Genomic DNA, 17,788 nt, shown 5'->3' with positions numbered 1-17,788 from the left:
CCCTGTATACACTAGCATAGATAAAGAGATCTTTAGAAAAAGGAATTCTAAAGATTCTTTATAATATGCTAATGAGCGCGGGGACTAATCCCAAGGGAGTTACTTCCCCCTACTACTCCGTCCTCTTAGCATGGTATTACACCCACAGGGGCTTGCGAACATGCTTCTCAATTCAGTCTCACCAGTGGTGACGCACATACTTGTGACCGCTGTTCTGAAGTCCTGACACTTCCGGTCATGCGCATTAGTCCTCGCTGAAGCTGGGATGCGTACAATCCGCTTACTACTGCACATGACCGGAAGTGCTGGGGACTTCTTGACATTAGACACAGGTACACACATCACCGCCAGTGATGCTACATTGAATAGCATGTTAGTACATCCCTGTGTGTGTACTACCATGCTAAGAGGGCGCATTAGTCTGGATGTAATGCCCTTGCAACTAGTCCCTGGCCTCATTAGCAAATTATAAAGAATCTTTAAAAATCCTTTTTTTAAAGATCCCTTTATCTATGCTAGTGTATACAGGGACGGTTAGGCAGGGAGTAGCAATATGCACCCAGAACTGCTCGTGGTCCTGGGAGCATATTGCACCTGACAGGTTCCCTTTAAAATGTATTTATTTTTTCTAATCCTTTTTTTTTATTCCTGATATTAAGGTAATAACTTCCGATACGCACATTTTCCACTATATTTTTATATTTGTTAGAACTTTCCATAGAAATGTATTTATATATATAGATACATTTTTTTTTTTATATTGGGGCAGCTATTTAGACTGGCAGTGTTTCTTTTTACTTACCGTATTTTTCAGATTATAAGATGCACCTTTCTTCCCAAAAATTTGGGAGGAAAATAAGGACTGCGTTTTAAAATCCGATTGTAGCTTACCAGGAGGTGTAGAATGGATGCTATGCTGACTGCGGTGGGCGCTGTGTGGAGCAGGGCAATGCAGCGGGTGAGATGCTCTGTCGGCGGGGCTGTGCTCGCTGCGGCAGGGGAGATGCTCTGTCGGCGGTGCAGGGCTGTGCAGGCTGCGGTGTGATCTTCAAATAATGCCGCCAGTAGTTGGTGCGTGCACAAATGGAGCTCTCTGATTTTCATTGAGCAGAGAGCTTAATGTGCGCAGGCTCCGGGCACAGTTACCTCCCTCTCTCACAGCTTCCTGATCTAGTGAAAGCGGATTAGACTGCATTGATGTTTGAGCACGTCAGTGCAGGGATTTAGAGGACTGTGGTACATTTGTAGTGTTCGGCGAGTTCTGAAGTAGTTGAAGGGTTATTCTTATCTCCAAGATCCCATCTCAATATGTAGTAAGTGTAATAAGGAATATTAGCAAATACATCCAATTATAAATGTAGTATAGTTCTCCTGATTCACTGTCGCTTACCTCTTGATCAGGGCATTGCAGGACCTTTAGGTATAACCACTACATTTCTAATTGAATGTATTAGGTAATAAAAAATTGTATTTATAATATTATTATTGTTGTTATTCCTACTATTGGGATGGGATCTTGGAGATGGAATACCTTTTCAACTTCATTTTTATTTTTTATTATTATTATTATCATCATTCAAGCTATATTCCTTAGTGTGACTGATTAAAGGTGACTTGAAATGTTGAAACTTTACAGGAACAGATGAATAAACTGTGCTCTATTTTATAACCACCTTGCACTGAGATATAGATAGATATATTGTGTTTGTTTTTGTTTTAATAGGAACTCCAACGAGCACAGCAGAAGGTGACATCCCTTGGAAGAGAGAACAGTGCACTGGATGCAGAGTGCCATGACAAGGAAAAGGAGATGAATCGCCTGCAGACACGACTAGCTGTTCTGGAGCAAGAGCTGAAAGACAAGGATCAACTGGTATTGAGGAGTAATGAAATCCTAGCAGCCACTCAAGAACAAAAGGTAGGATACAGCCTAAAATCTATAGGCACATTACAAACCTGTGGGTAACTTTATGCATAAAGGTGTCTATACATCCATAATCCCTTAAAGGCAGGTATTTATTCTTTTTACTCACCCGTCTGTTTTTGGGTTTTTTTTCCCCTCCTTTTCCAACGGCCTTAACAGCCCAACCATCTGTCAAAGCAGCCTTATGAGGTCAATTTTTTTTTTTTTTTTTGCAAGATGAGATGTCATTTTCAATCACATTCATTCTTCATTTTGCCAAACACTTTGCTGATAAACGGGAAAGACTTTATAAGTGATTGAAATCATTAGAAATATGCCATTCTGGTCTACATTAATCAACAGCATGTGCCTCAGCATTAAAAGGGTACAAAGATGTCAGCATTGGGGGGCCAACACCAGACCCCTAGATTCTATGTGAACCCATCTGTGCCCTGCAATCGCATTACAGGTTGCCATTGCAATGGAGGCCTGTGCCCACGACCACTGGCGAACACTGCATGTAAATGTTGCTATTAGTAATTCAGTAAATTACACAGTAAATACGTGTGTGTGTGTGTGTGTGTGTGTGTGTGTGTGTGTGTGGTTTTTTTCAGCTTCAGAGTGCAGCTGTTGGTCACAGAATGCTGGCTGTGGAGGGAGGTCAGCTCTGAGGTGCAGCTGTTGGTCACAGAATGCTGGCTGTGGAGTGGAGGAGGGGTCCGCTCTTGAACACCCTCCACATACAACCTATGCAATAATGTTTGATATTGTCTCCTTCACACTTCTTCGTGTGTGGCCTCCATTAATATCTTGTTTTTGTTAACAGGCTGCTTTAGAATTTGGTGCTGAGAAGAAGCAAGTGCAGATTGGAAAGTTGGAAGCTACAATAAAATCCTTATCTGCCGAGCTCCTCAAGGTAAAAGGCAGATCAGTTTCATTTTAAATCTAGACTCTGGTTTACAGTGGGATTATGGAGAGGTACGGCCTCAGTAAGGGTACAGTCACACTTTAGCGACGCTCCAGCGATCCCACCAGCGATCTGACCTGGTCAGGATCGCTGGTGCATCGCTACATGGTCGCTGGTGAGCTGTCAATCAGGCAGAGCTCACCAGCAACCAGTGACCAGCCCCCAGCAATGCGTGGAAGCGATGCTGTGCTTGGTAACTAAGGTAAATATTGGGTAACCAAGCGCTTGGTTACCCGATATTTACCTTGGTTACCAGCACACACCGCTTAGCGCTGGCTCCCTGCACTCGTAACCAGAGTACACATCGGGTTAATAAGCAAACCGCTTTGCTTTTTACCCGATGTGTACTCTGGCTACGTGTGCAGGGAGCCGGCACTGGCAGCCTGAGAGCGGCGGACGCTAGTAACTAAGGTAACCAATCGGGTAACGGTATCGGGTAACCAAGCAAAGCACTTCGCTTGGTTACCCGATATTTACCTTGGTTACAGCTTACCACAGGCTGCCAGAAGCCAGCTCCCTGCACATTCAGATCATTGCTCTCTCGCTGTCAAACACAGCGATGTATGCTTCACAGCGGGAGAGCAACGTCCAAAAAATGAACCAGAGCAGTGTGTAACTAGCAGCGATTTCACAACAGGGGCCAGATCGCTGATCAGTGTTACACACAGCGAGATCACTAATGAGTAGAGTTGAGCGCGGTTCGTGGTTCGTGGTTCTCCAGTTCGCGGCTCGAGTGATTTTGGGGCATGTTCTAGATCGAACTAGAACTCGAGCTTTTTGCAAAAGCTCGGTAGTTCTAGAAACGTTCGAGAACGGTTCTAGCAGCCAAAAAACAGCTAAATCATAGCTTGGTTTCTGCTGTAATAGTGTAAGTCACTCTGTGAATCAAACTATTATCACATTTCAGTGTATAGTGTGCGTGAACAGCGCCTTCAGATCACTGCTGTTTCTATAATGGCGATCGCCATTTTTTTTTTTTTTTTTTCTTGTCTTCCTTCCCTAAGCGCGCGCGTCTTGTGGGGCGGGCCAGCATGTCAGCCAATCACAGACACACACACAGCTAAGTGGACTTTGAGCCAGAGAAGCAACGGCATGTGTGATAGGATCTGCATGTCACATGTCCCTGCATTATAAAACCGGACATTTTCTTCACGGACGCCATTATCTGCCTTCTGCGTCTTTGGTGTCAGACATCACTGTCGCAGCTCCGTCTTCCTGAGTCCTATAGCCGATACAGCTGTATGCGCTGCATACACAGCGTTAGACAGCTTAGGGAGAGCACTTTATAGCAGTCCTTTTAAGGGCTCCAACCGGCAGGGTCAGAGAGCCATAGGTGACAGGTCCTGAAAACAGCAACAGCGTCTGTGTAGCCCAGGTCAGGGATTTCCTACCTGCATTTCACCATTAGGAGGGAATAGAAAGGCAGGCTTCCATTCCTCTACCCAGAGCACCACAATCCTGCCACTGTACCCTCTTGTCCTCTGCACACTCCAACTGATAACTAAGCCATTATACTAGCAAACACTCAGTGTACCTAGTGGCATCCTATACGTGGCTATTGGACTTTGCTATAGTCCCACTAGTGCAAAGACATTTGCAGAGCGCGTCTGCCTGCATTGCACACTACAACTCATTCTAACCAAGCCATTATACTAGCAAACACTCAGTGTACCTAGTGGCATCCTATACGTGGCTATTGGACTTTGCTATAGTCCCACTAGTGCAAAGACATTTGCAGAGCGCGTCTGCCTGCATTGCACACTACAACTCATTCTAACCAAGCCATTATACTAGCAAACACTCAGTGTACCTAGTGGCATCCTATACGTGGCTATTGGACTTTGCTATAGTCCCACTAGTGCAAAGACATTTGCAGAGCGCGTCTGCCTGCATTGCACACTCCAACTCATTAAAACCAAGCCATTATACTAGCAAACACTCAGTGTACCTAGTGGCATCCTATACGTGGCTATTGGACTTTGCTATAGTCCCACTAGTGCAAAGACATTTGCATAGCGCGTCTGCCGGCATTGCACACTCAAACTCATTTTAACTAAGCCATTATACTAGCAAACACTCAGTGTACCTAGTGGCATCCTATACGTGGCTATTGGACTTTGCTATAGTCCCACTAGTGCAAAGACATTAGCAGAGCACATCTGCCTGCATTGCACACTACAACTCATTCTAACCAAGCCATTATACTAGCAAACACTCAGTGTACCTAGTGGCATCCTATACGTGGCTATTGGACTTTGCTATAGTCCCACTAGTGCAAAGACATTTGCATAGCGCGTCTGCCTGCATTGCACACTCAAACTCATTTTAACTAAGCCATTATACTAGCAAACACTCAGTGTACCTAGTGGCATCCTATACGTGGCTATTGGACTTTGCTATAGTCCCACTAGTGCAAAGACATTAGCAGAGCACATCTGCCTGCATTGCACACTACAACTCATTCTAACCAAGCCATTATACTAGCAAACACTCAGTGTACCTAGTGGCATCCTATACGTGGCTATTGGACTTTGCTATAGTCCCACTAGTGCAAAGACATTTGCAGAGCGCGTCTGCCTGCATTGCACACTCCAACTCATTAAAACCAAGCCATTATACTAGCAAACACTCAGTGTACCTAGTGGCATCCTATACGTGGCTATTGGACTTTGCTATAGTCCCACTAGTGCAAAGACATTTGCATAGCGCGTCTGCCTGCATTGCACACTCAAACTCATTTTAACTAAGCCATTATACTAGCAAACACTCAGTGTACCTAGTGGCATCCTATACGTGGCTATTGGACTTTGCTATAGTCCCACTAGTGCAAAGATATTAGCAGAGCACATCTGCCTGCATTGCACACTCCAACTTTTTTAAACTAAGCAATTTTACTAGCAAACACTCAGTGTACCTAGTGGCATCCTAAACGTGGCTATTGGACTTTGCTATAGTCCCACTAGTGCAAAGACATTTGCAGAGCACGTCTGCCTGCATTGCACACTACAACTCATTGTTACTAAGCCATTATACTAGCAAACACTCAGTGTACCTAGTTGTATCCTAAACGTGGCTATTGTACTTTTGTCTATTCACAGTATTGGAACGATATTTGCAGCACGTCTGCCTGCATTGCACACTCTAACTTTTTTAAACTCAGCCATTTATAGTAGCAAACACTCAGTGTACCTAGTTGTATCCTAAACGTGGCTATTGTACTTTTGTCAATTCACAGTATTGGAACGTTATTTGCAGCACGTCTGCCTGCATTGCACACTCAAACTTTTTTAAACTCAGCCATTTATAGTAGCAAACACTCAGTGTACCTAGTTGTATCCTAAACGTGGCTATTGTACTTTTGTCTATTCACAGTATTGGAACGATATTTGCAGCACGTCTGCCTGCATTGCACACTCTAACTTTTTTAAACTCAGCCATTTATAGTAGCAAACACTCAGTGTACCTAGTTGTATCCTAAACGTGGCTATTGTACTTTTGTCAATTCACAGTATTGGAACGTTATTTGCAGCACGTCTGCCTGCATTGCACACTCAAACTTTTTTAAACTCAGCCATTTATAGTAGCAAACACTCAGTGTACCTAGTTGTATCCTAAACGTGGCTATTGTACTTTTGTCTATTCACAGTATTGGAACGATATTTGCAGCACGTCTGCCTGCATTGCACACTCTAACTTTTTTAAACTCAGCCATTATACTAGCAAACACTCAGTGTACCTAGTTGTATCCTAAACGTGGCTATTGTACTTTTGTCAATTCACAGTATTGGAACGTTATTTGCAGCACGTCTGCCTGCATTGCACACTCAAACTTTTTTAAACTCAGCCATTATACTAGCAAACACTCACTGTACCTAGTTGTATCCTAAACGTGGCTATTGTACTTTTGTCTATTCACACTACTGCAAATCTATGTGCAGCACCTCTGCATGACAACCTCGTGCTCTGTTTTTAATAAGCTATAATGATAGCACAAAATACTGCCATTTTGTGGCATCATAGAACTGGCTGTTGTATTCCATTAGTGCCCCACTGGTGACAAGCTATTTCTAGCACCTCTACATCACACCCTCATGCACATTTAGCTACGCTAATGTTATAGCAAACTCATGGAATTCATTGCTGCATTTCATAATTCGGAGGGATAGAAAGTCAGGCTTCCTTTAGCTTTTCCTTCTGTTCATAGACAGCATCTCCAAGACAAATTTCCCCTCCACGTCTAAGTGTGGAGAGGCAGCTAGTGCGCATGCGTGTGCCGATGTACCCCAGCTGCAGCATAATTACAGTGTTTCGCCTAGTGAGTATGCTCAGCCTGACTGTGCCATTCCTGACGCTAAGTCTTCATTTCGGGATACAGCGCATGCTCCCACACTAAGTGTGAAAAGCCTCTTTGCACAGGTGCTTGCATTCTGTGCCGGGTCTAAGTCCTGTTTTGTGCCTAGACACCATGCTAAAGCTGATAGTCTTTTTTCAGAGACTGTATTTCATGCTACTGAGCATGCTCAGGCACTTCCTGCATCAGAGACTAGGTCCGGTAATGAACTCTTTGGCCCTGGCCCTGATGTGGGGGTCCCATATAGACCACAGGGCATCAGGTGTCCTCCCAAATGGCTTGCAGAGGCCCACACCTATGACTTGTCACCGCATTATTGATGGTCAGACGATGACTGGTGAGGTGTTTGGGTCATGGCAGCCATGAGGTCATCATTGAAGTTGCGTTTCCAAATAGGACGCTAGTTATGCCACTCATGACGTGTCACTCTGCTTTTGTCTCCAGGAGGTGCATTGTGGTTCACCCTGGTTTGGGGCGGACCCAGGTTATAAAAGGGGCTGGAGCCAACAAGGAGGTGCGCAGTCTTCTATTATGCTCCGAAAGAGCACACCTCCATGTGTTGAACCCATTGCGGCTTTAGGCCAGAGGTAGGCAGGGATAGGGTGGTGGATGCAGGCCACCACCACAGTTGGTAACGCAGAACGGTTAAGACCAGCTCCTGTCCTAACAGTCCTGCTTGTGCAGCCCAGTGGCATTAACAGGCCTGCTGCTGCTGATGCGCCTGCTGTCCACAGGTGTGGCCCCTACGCACACGGTCAGCGTACTCAATGGCCCCTGTGTTGTTAACAGGGAGTTCCTGGGCTGGGTGGGCATGTGGACCCTGTGACGCTAACAGGGCTCACAGTCTCCAGATCCGAATGGCGTCTAACTCGGTTCAGGCTACTATTAGTTTCATAGCCACACAGCTCTGTATCCTCCACCAAACCTTCAAGTTGCCAACCTCTCCTTTTCCAACTGGGAGCACGGTGGACACTGACTGCTGAAGGTGATATATACCTTTCTCTTTCTTTTCTTATTAATTTTTGTTATATAGCGGTCACAGATTATATACCACTTTATCCAAATCTGCCAGTCCCACTGTAACAGATGTTGTTTCTTCAGCAAATGTTACAGTTGTTTAACCACCAAATCCACGGACCAAAATTTTTTTCCCCTTTCCAACACACCTGTTCCCCTTTCCAACAGCATCTGTCCTTTTTCAACTCATTTTGGGATATGACCAAAAGTGCAACTGTGCAGGGACACCGTACTCAACGCCATCTCAGCACAGCAGCCATCCCTCGGTCCCTCCGATGTGGACAAGTAAAAGACCATTTCCTCCTATCCATGACAAAGTGTTGAGATTCACTCTGTGCAGCACTGGTGTTTAGTGGAAAAGTAGATCTAAGATTGCGTACCACATTCTGCAGATACTCCTGTATACGTGCGTCTATTTCTATGGCAGGAATTAGTTCGCCAAATTTTGTCTTGTACCGGGGATCTAACAGTGTGGCAACCCAGTATTCAGGATTACTTCAAATTCATACAATCCGAGGGTCATGTAGGTAGTGCAGCAAGAAGGCGCTCATGTGTCTTGTGCATCCAGGAGGACCAAGTCCTTGGTGTGTTGGTGGCAGAGAGGTGAGAATCGTGCATCCTTCCTCTGCCCTCTACCCACAACCTCGCACAACCGAAATGTGAGCAAGCTCTCACTCATCTGCTGAGTCTTCCATGCCCATCGCCAGTTCGTCCTCCATTTCTTCATGGGCTCCTGCACTTTCATCAACACTTTTTGCTGATACTATGCGCCCTTGTTAATCCCTCTCCCTCACCATGACTGCCGCATAGGTGCCGCTGACCATCTGGACCTCGTAGATCTTGTTATCCCTTCCGCATATGACTCCTCCTGTACTTCCTCCCCTTCCTCTTGTCCCAACACCTGACTCCGAATAATAATTACAGTGTGCTCCATCATGTAGATGACCAGAATTGTCACGCTGAGAATGACATTGCCAGTGCTAAACATCTTCGTCGACATTTCAAAACTGTGTAGCAGGGTGCATAGGTCCTTGATCTGACACCACTCCAGCAGCGTGATCTGCACCACCTCTGGATCAACTTATCCCAGGCTATATGTCTTACCGTATTTCAGCAGGGCTCTGCGGTGCTGCCACACACGCTGCAACATGTGCAGATTCCAATTCCTGCGTGTCGGAACATCGCATTTCCGGCGTTTAACTGCCAGACCCTAAGACTTCCGGAGTGATGAAAGTTGTTGAGCTGCTGTGTGCGCACGATGGAAGTGAGCACATAGCGAGCGTGCCCGCTGCACAAGGCCATGTAGGCCGTGATGGTGTTTTAAAAATTGCTGGAGAATTCGGATCAACACGTGAGCCATAAAAGGCACGTGTGTCACATTGCCCTGAGGATGGCCCGCAGCCAGGTTTGCATCATTGCCGCACACGGCTGTTAAGTCACCAACGGAGTCCGCTCCGTCAATTTGTACTCCGGTCGCCAGGTGACAACGTGTTCCTTTCATGAATAGTGCTGATGATGGGAGAGTAGTCGATGCCAGCGGCGCAGGTGGACGCAGGTTATGCTCACCCACTGGGCTGCATTACCTTGACAGATGCAGAATCTCTGGCTGAATGTAGCTGGTGGGTATCTCACAGATGAAATACCATCATTCAGCTACAACCAATGGGAAGACACCACACCCTTTTTTATGCCCATCCTGTCTGCAGACCACTGCCAGACATAGCTATGAACCTCTGGTTAATTTTACCCCCAGTTCAGTTTTATGATTTTGTGTGCTTGTTACCTGACTACTTTTCCTGCTTGCTGTTTATGTACCTTGTTGGCCGATACGCATTTCACCTCTGCTTGTTTTCTGATTAAGTCCTGGCCGTCCCATTCTGTTCCTGTTCCTCAATTAATGTTTTGACCCTGCCTGACTACTATTCTCTGTAATAGCGGTGTGACTCACATTTCCCATACATTTCAAAGTAAAACTTTGACCGCCTGATGGCATTGAGCTCTGCTGCCAGCATAGTAAGGAGGTGTGTGGTAGTCCTTGTGCGCAGTTGCAAGGAAGGGTGGCCTGACCACACAGGGTTTGCGCAAAGGTAGAGGACCCACACGAGGTTGAAGAGGCAGAAGCAGTGTATTAACTTCTACATACAGAACAAGGATTGAAACAACTCGTGGGGACGGCAAGACTTGTACAGCAGACCCTTCTCCATCTCTCACCATAGTTTGCCAGTGCCCAGTCAGTGACATGTAATGACCCTGTCTATGCTTACTGGTCCAAGTATCTGTGTTGAAATGCACCCTGTCGCACACAGATTTTCTCAAGGAAGTGGTGATGTTGTGTGCGACATGCCGGTGTAGCGCGGGCATGCTTTTCTTGGAGAAGCAGTGGTGATTGGGCATCTGGTACTGGGGCACAGCGACAGACATAAGGTCTGTAAAATCCTGTGTGTCCACTACGCGTAAAGGCAGCATTTCGGTAGCCAACAGCTTACAGAGGGATAGAGTCAACCACTTAGCTTTGTCATGGCTCGCAGTAAGTGGCCTTTTATTTGACCACATCTGAGGGACAGAGATCTGGCTGCTGTCTGTAGACGGTGTTGAGTAGGGTGTCCCTGGAAAAATGCAGGTTTGTGAGAAAAGTGCAGGCGGAGACATGATGTTGGCTTCATCTTGCCTTCAGATCTGTTCATCTTGTATCATTTTTAAAAAACACAGCAAGCAAGGGTTACTCCAAGCGGAGTCTCCCTTTTTTTCCAAAAATTGGGCCCCACACAGACACCTTATCAGTGGCAGCACTTGTGCCCTAGTTGCAAACAGGATGTTTTGATTTGCATCAAGCACATTCCAAATCCACAAGCATTTACTCTCCCCAGGATGACACAGGGGTAGTAAATTCCTTCTGGATCCATGACTTGTTCATTTTGATGAACGTCAGTCTGTCCACATTGTCACTGGACAGACGCGTGCGCTTATCTGTCAGCACACACCCAGCAGCACTGAAGACACGTTCAGAGACAACGCTGGCAGCTGGACACGACAAAATCTTCGAGGCGTAACTGGAGAGCTCTTGACATTTTTCTAGATTTGAAGCACAAAAGGAGCAAGGCTCCATTTGCAAAGTCATTGCATCGATGTTCATTTGGAGATACTCCTGTATCATCCTCTCCATCCGTTGACTATGTGTCAGACTTGTTGTCTCTGGTGGCCTTGCAAAGGAGGGTCTAAAAAAATTATGAAAAGATTCCATAAAATTGCTGTTACCAGCACCAGATACGGTCCTACTGGTACGGGTAGACTGTTGAAGATGACGAGGCCGTCCCATGTTTGTCAAGTTACAACTGGGAGAATCACTCCCTTCACCTGCACGGTTGTTTGGTGGAAAAGCCGAGCTAAGATCGAGTAACAGCTTCTGCTGATACTCCTGCATACGTGCGTCCCTTTCTATGGGTGGAATTATGTCACAAAATTTGGACTTGTCCCGGGGATCTAATAGTGTGGCAAGCCAGTAGTCATCATCACTTCTAATTTTGACAATACGAGGGTCATGTTGGAGGTAGTGCAACAAGAAGGCACTCATGTGTCTTGCGCAGCCATGCGCACCAAGTCCACGCTGTGTTTGTGGCATAGAGGTGCTAACCGTTCTTTCTTCCTCTGTCATCTCCCCCCAACCTCTTTCAACTGAAATTTGACCAAGGTCCCCCTCATCTGCTGAGTCTTCCATGTCCATGGACAGTTCGTCCTCCATATCTTCATGTCCTCCTGCACCTTCCTCAACATCTCACCTGCTACCATGCGCCCTTGTTGATCCCTGTCCCCCATGGTCCCATGCCTGCCGCGTTGGTGATGATGAACGTCTGGACCTTGGTGATGTTGTTGTGTCTTGCGCATATGAATCCTCCTGTAGTTCCTCCCCTTCCTGTTGTCCCACCCCCTGACTACGAATAGTGTTTAGCGTGTGCTCCAGCATGTAAATGACTGTAATCGTCATGCTGATAATGGCATTGTCAGCGCTAAACATATTCGTCGCCATGTCGAAACTGTGCAGAAGGGTGCATAGGTCCTTGATCTGAGATCACTCCATCAGGGTGATCTGCCCCACTTCTGCATCTCGTTGGCCCAGGCTATACATCATGACGTATTGCACCAGGGCTCGCCGGTGCTGCCACAGTCGCTGTAACATGTGGAGAGTTGAATTCCAGCGTGTCGCCACATCGCATTTCAGGCGATGAACCGGCAGGCCGAAAGACTTCTGGAGCGATGCAAGTCGCTCAGGTGCGGCGGTTGAACGGCGGAAGTGAGCACTGCAGACAGTTTCCGTGCCCTGGTCAGAAGGCCATCTAGGCCGGGATAGTGTGTTAAAAATTGCTGGACAACAAGGTTAAACACGTGAGCCATACAAGGCACGTGTGTCACCTTGCCCAGGCGAAGGGCCGCACCCAGGTTTGCAGCATTGTCGCACACGGCCTTACCAGGCTGCAGGTTGAGTGGAGACAACCATTTATCAAAATCAGTCTCCAGAGCTGCCCACAACTCAGTCGCTGTGTGACTCCTATTTCAAAGACATGTCAAGCTAAAGACCGCCTGATGCCGTTGCGCTCTGCTACCAGCATAGTAATGAGGGGTGCGTGATTCCTTCTGCGCAGTGAGAACGCTGGTGGCCTGACCAGGCAGGCTTGGGGCGGAGGTGGAGGACCCAGATGAGGTGGAGGATGCAGAAGCAGTGGCGGAACTTGGACAGACAGAGGATTGACACACAAGTCGTGGGGACGGCAAGACTTGTGCAGCAGACCCTTCACCATCTATCACCATAGTTACCCAGTGGCCAGTCAGCGACATGTAACGTCCCTGTCCATGCTTACTGGTCCAAGTATCGGTGGTGAAATGCACCCGTTCACACACAGAGTTTCTCAAGGAAGCGGTGATGTTGTGTGCGACATGCTGGTGTAGCGCGGGCACACCTTTCTTAGAGAAGTAGTGGCGACTAGGCATCTGGTACTGGGGCACAGCGACAGACATAAGGTCTCTAAAATCCTGTGTGTCCACTAGGCGGAAAGGCAGCATTTCTGTAGTCAACAGCTTACAGAGGGATAGAGTCAACCTCTTCGCTTTGTCATGGGTCGCAGGAAGTGGCCTTTTATTTGACCACATCTGAGGGACAGAGATCTGGCTGCTGTGTGTAGACGGTGTTGAGTCGGGTGTCCCTGGAAAAATGCAGCTTTGTGAGGAAAGTGCAGGCGGAGACATGATGTTGCCTTCATCCAAAGTTGGTGCTATCGATGTCTGAGAGAGCTGTACACACTCACTTGTTTCCCCTTCCAAACCAACTGACGACCTACCAAGCAAACTGCCTGTTGCGGTTACAGTGGTGGAAGTTGTGGGTGGAAAAACAGGTGTGACAGCTGTCCCCACAGTCCTAGAAGATGACGAGCGCGCGGATGCACTGGAAGGGGCAGGCGGTGGATGGTTCGCTCCGCTAGGCCGCATTGCAGCACGGTGAGCTTCCCATCGGGCCATATGATATTTATTCATGTGACGATTCATGGAAGAAGTTGTCAAACTGCTGAGGTTTTGACCTCTACTAAGAGAACCATGACAAATTTTACAGATCACATAATTTGGGCGATCTTTTTCTATGTCAAAAAAGGACCTGGCTAGGCAAGGCTTAGAGGCCATGCGACCTGTTGATCCACCCCGAATAATGCTCAGAGGCAGAGTGGTGGCTGAGGATGCAGTTGTAGACGTGCTACCAGTGCTCCGACTGTGTCCAGGAAGGCGCCAGGTTACTTCGACGTCGGTTGCATCCTCCTCCACCGCCTCTGTTGACCTCCTCGAGTGTCTGACTGTGGGTTGACAGTAGGTGTGATCTAGAACTTAATCATCAATTGTTGTGTTTGCACTCCCCTACCCCTCAGACCGAGTTTCTTCTTGCCCTGACCGAATATTTAAGTTGTCATCCCAATCGGGTATCTGCGTCTCATCTTCATCAGTATGTTCCTCATTGCCTATAACCACAGTTGTTGGAAAGGCAGCATTTTGGTAGCCAACAGTTTGCATATGATGAAAGTCAACCTCCAAGCCATTTCATGCCCTTCTAAAAGCATGTAAAACACAGCGAGGGGACTCCAACCACAGTCTCCCTCGTTGCCACTAACTGGGCCACACACACCCCACTTGACTGGCATCGGTTGAGCCCCCTTTTGAAAAAGAAAAAGATGCTTTGCATGAAGCACTCTCAAAAATACGCGTGCCTTTCCCGTCCCCTGGCTGACCCAGGGGAAGAAAAGTCCTCTGAGAGCCATGACTTGTTCATCTTGGTTCTTTTAGAGACACAGCGAGGGGACTCCAACCACAGTCTCCCTCGTTGCCACTAACTGGGCCACACACACCCCACTTGACTGGCATCGGTTGAGCCCCCTTTTGAAAAAGAAAAAGATGCTTTGCATGAAGCACTCTCAAAAATACGCGTGCCTTTCCCGTCCCCTGGCTGACCCAGGGGAAGAAAAGTCCTCTGAGAGCCATGACTTGTTCATCTTGGTTCTTTTAGAGACACAGCGAGGGGACTCCAACCACAGTCTCCCTCGTTGCCACTAACTGGGCCACACACACCCCACTTGACTGGCATCGGTTGAGCCCCCTTTTGAAAAAGAAAAAGATGCTTTGCATGAAGCACTCTCAAAAATACGCGTGCCTTTCCCGTCCCCTGGCTGACCCAGGGGAAGAAAAGTCCTCTGAGAGCCATGACTTGTTCATCTTGGTTCTTTTAGAGACACAGCGAGGGGACTCCAACCACAGTCTCCCTCGTTGCCACTAACTGGGCCACACACACCCCACTTGACTGGCATCGGTTGACCCCCCCTTTTGACAAAGAAAAAGATGCTTTGCATGAAGCACTCTCAAAAATACGCGTGCCTTTCCCGTCCCCTGGCTGACCCAGGGGAAGAAAAGTCCTCTGAGAGCCATGACTTGTTCATCTTGGTTCTTTTAGAGACACAGCGAGGGGACTCCAACCACAGTCTCCCTCGTTGCCACTAACTGGGCCACACACACCCCACTTGACTGGCATCGGTTGAGCCCCCTTTTGAAAAAGAAAAAGATGCTTTGCATGAAGCACTCTCAAAAATACGCGTGCCTTTCCCGTCCCCTGGCTGACCCAGGGGAAGAAAAGTCCTCTGAGAGCCATGACTTGTTCATCTTGGTTCTTTTAGAGACACAGCGAGGGGACTCCAACCACAGTCTCCCTCGTTGCCACTAACTGGGCCACACACACCCCACTTGACTGGCATCGGTTGACCCCCCCTTTTGACAAAGAAAAAGATGCTTTGCATGAAGCACTCTCAAAAATACGCGTGCCTTTCCCGTCCCCTGGCTGACCCAGGGGAAGAAAAGTCCTCTGAGAGCCATGACTTGTTCATCTTGGTTCTTTTAGAGACACAGCGAGGGGACTCCAACCACAGTCTCCCTCGTTGCCACTAACTGGGCCACACACACCCCACTTGACTGGCATCGGTTGAGCCCCCTTTTGAAAAAGAAAAAGATGCTTTGCATGAAGCACTCTCAAAAATACGCGTGCCTTTCCCGTCCCCTGGCTGACCCAGGGGAAGAAAAGTCCTCTGAGAGCCATGACTTGTTCATCTTGGTTCTTTTAGAGACACAGCGAGGGGACTCCAACCACAGTCTCCCTCGTTGCCACTAACTGGGCCACACACACCCCACTTGACTGGCATCGGTTGAGCCCCCTTTTGAAAAAGAAAAAGATGCTTTGCATGAAGCACTCTCAAAAATACGCGTGCCTTTCCCGTCCCCTGGCTGACCCAGGGGAAGAAAAGTCCTCTGAGAGCCATGACTTGTTCATCTTGGTTCTTTTAGAGACACAGCGAGGGGACTCCAACCACAGTCTCCCTCGTTGCCACTAACTGGGCCACACACACCCCACTTGACTGGCATCGGTTGAGCCCCCCTTTTGACAAAGAAAAAGATGCTTTGCATGAAGCACTCTCAAAAATACGCGTGCCTTTCGCCTCCCCTGGCTGACCCAGGGGAAGAAAAGTCCTCTGAGAGCCAGGTCCACATTGTCAGTGGACAGACACGTGTGCTTATCTGCCAGCAGACCCCCAGCAGCACTGAAGACAGGTTCCGAGAGAACGCTGGCTGCAGGACACGACAAGATCCTCAAGGCGTACGTGGCGAGCTCAGGCAATTTATCCAGATTGGAAGCCTAAAATGAGCAGGGCTCAAGTTGCACAATAATGGAATCGATGTTTCTTTGCATATACTCATATATCTGTGTGTCTCCCTCTTTTTCCTTGTCCAGCTGTTTTGTTTTCACATGAGTATATGTCCTTGTCACTTTCCCATGTGTTTGTGTTATGTTGTGAGTTGTTTGTCACCTTTTGGACACCTTTCAGGGTGTTTTCTAGGTGTTTTACTGTGTTTGTGATTGCCTGCCATTGTTTCCTATGGGCTCGAGTTCGGTTCGTCGAACGTTCGACGAGCCGAACTCGAGCCAGACCCCCCGTTCGGCGAACCGCCTCGAGCCGAACCGGGACCGGTTCGCTCATCTCTACTAATGAGGTCACTGGTGTGTCACAAAAACCGTGACTCAGCAGCGATCTCGCTATGTGAGAAGTACCCCTAAGTCATACTTTTTGGATAATGACACCCTTTTTAATCTTCTAACCTTTTTACTTCACTTCTAAAATTTAAAGGCCAACGACATAATAAAGAAACTTCAAGGAGACCTAAAGACTTTAATAGCGAAACTGAAGCTAAAGAATACAGTGACCGTGCAGCAGGAGAAACTGATTACAGAGAAAGAGAAGTCAATTCATGAAGGGCAAAGAAAAATGCATGATTTTCAGAAGAGTCTGCAGTCAAAAGAAGAAGAGGTGAGCATTACTAGGATACGAAAAACCCACAAAGGCTTGTTCTAATGGAGCAGTACACCTAAAAATGAATGGTTGATTTAAACAGAATAGCTACCCTCACTGTTTGTCTGCAGCATCCGTGATCCTCAGATCCATGATTACTCTTGTAGAAATTTCTTCAGAAAACATCAGGGGCATTTACACTGCAATATAATCGTTCACGAATATAAACACTCATTTCACAATTAACTTACCATTAGTGATGGGCGAACCCGAACTGTAAAGTTCTCGACCCGCACCGAACACAGTGTTCCCTTGTTACAGTTTGGGACCAAGGGCTGTAAAAAAAAAACCAAAACATTGATTATACTTAACGGTCCAGCGACGCGTCCTCCTCCAGACCCGCTATCTTCCGCCCGCTTCTGCTTCCAGGTCCGATCATTATCTTCCGGCGGTATTCACTGCACTGTTCGTCACTCGGCAGTTTTCGGCTTTTTCGGCTGTGTTCGCGGTGACATCAGGCTTCACTCAAGTCCATGGCTTAGCTATAGACTCGATTGAACGTTGACTATCACTGTCAGCCCGCTTCTCACTCTGTATAGACGCTTGACTGTACAGAGCGATGAAGCAGAGCTGACATTGCTCTCCCTAGGGACTACATCAGACTAAGGATTTTTTTTTATAATAAAGAT

At 47.3% G+C, this 17,788-nt stretch overlaps 1 protein-coding gene across 2 annotated transcripts in view; it reads left to right on the top strand.

The window, feature by feature from the left end:
* The window catches only part of SASS6 (SAS-6 centriolar assembly protein), a 204,456-nt gene that overhangs the window by 110,988 nt on the left and 75,680 nt on the right, over positions 1 to 17,788 (top strand). Inside the window, exons 8-10 of one of the 2 annotated variants that reach the window (XM_075321012.1) lie at positions 1,724 to 1,918; positions 2,730 to 2,819; positions 16,938 to 17,117. In XM_075321012.1, coding sequence (XP_075177127.1) covers positions 1,724 to 1,918; positions 2,730 to 2,819; positions 16,938 to 17,117 — 465 coding nt within the window. The remainder of the gene's footprint in view (positions 1 to 1,723; positions 1,919 to 2,729; positions 2,820 to 16,937; positions 17,118 to 17,788) is intronic. The other variant, XM_075321013.1, reaches the window with a different exon arrangement.

The sequence above is a fragment of the Anomaloglossus baeobatrachus genome, chromosome 8, assembly GCF_048569485.1.
Source record: "Anomaloglossus baeobatrachus isolate aAnoBae1 chromosome 8, aAnoBae1.hap1, whole genome shotgun sequence".
NCBI classification, from domain to species: domain Eukaryota; kingdom Metazoa; phylum Chordata; class Amphibia; order Anura; family Aromobatidae; genus Anomaloglossus; species Anomaloglossus baeobatrachus.
The sequence above is the reverse complement of the archived record's forward strand: the minus strand, read 5'-3'. Positions and strand labels throughout refer to the sequence as shown.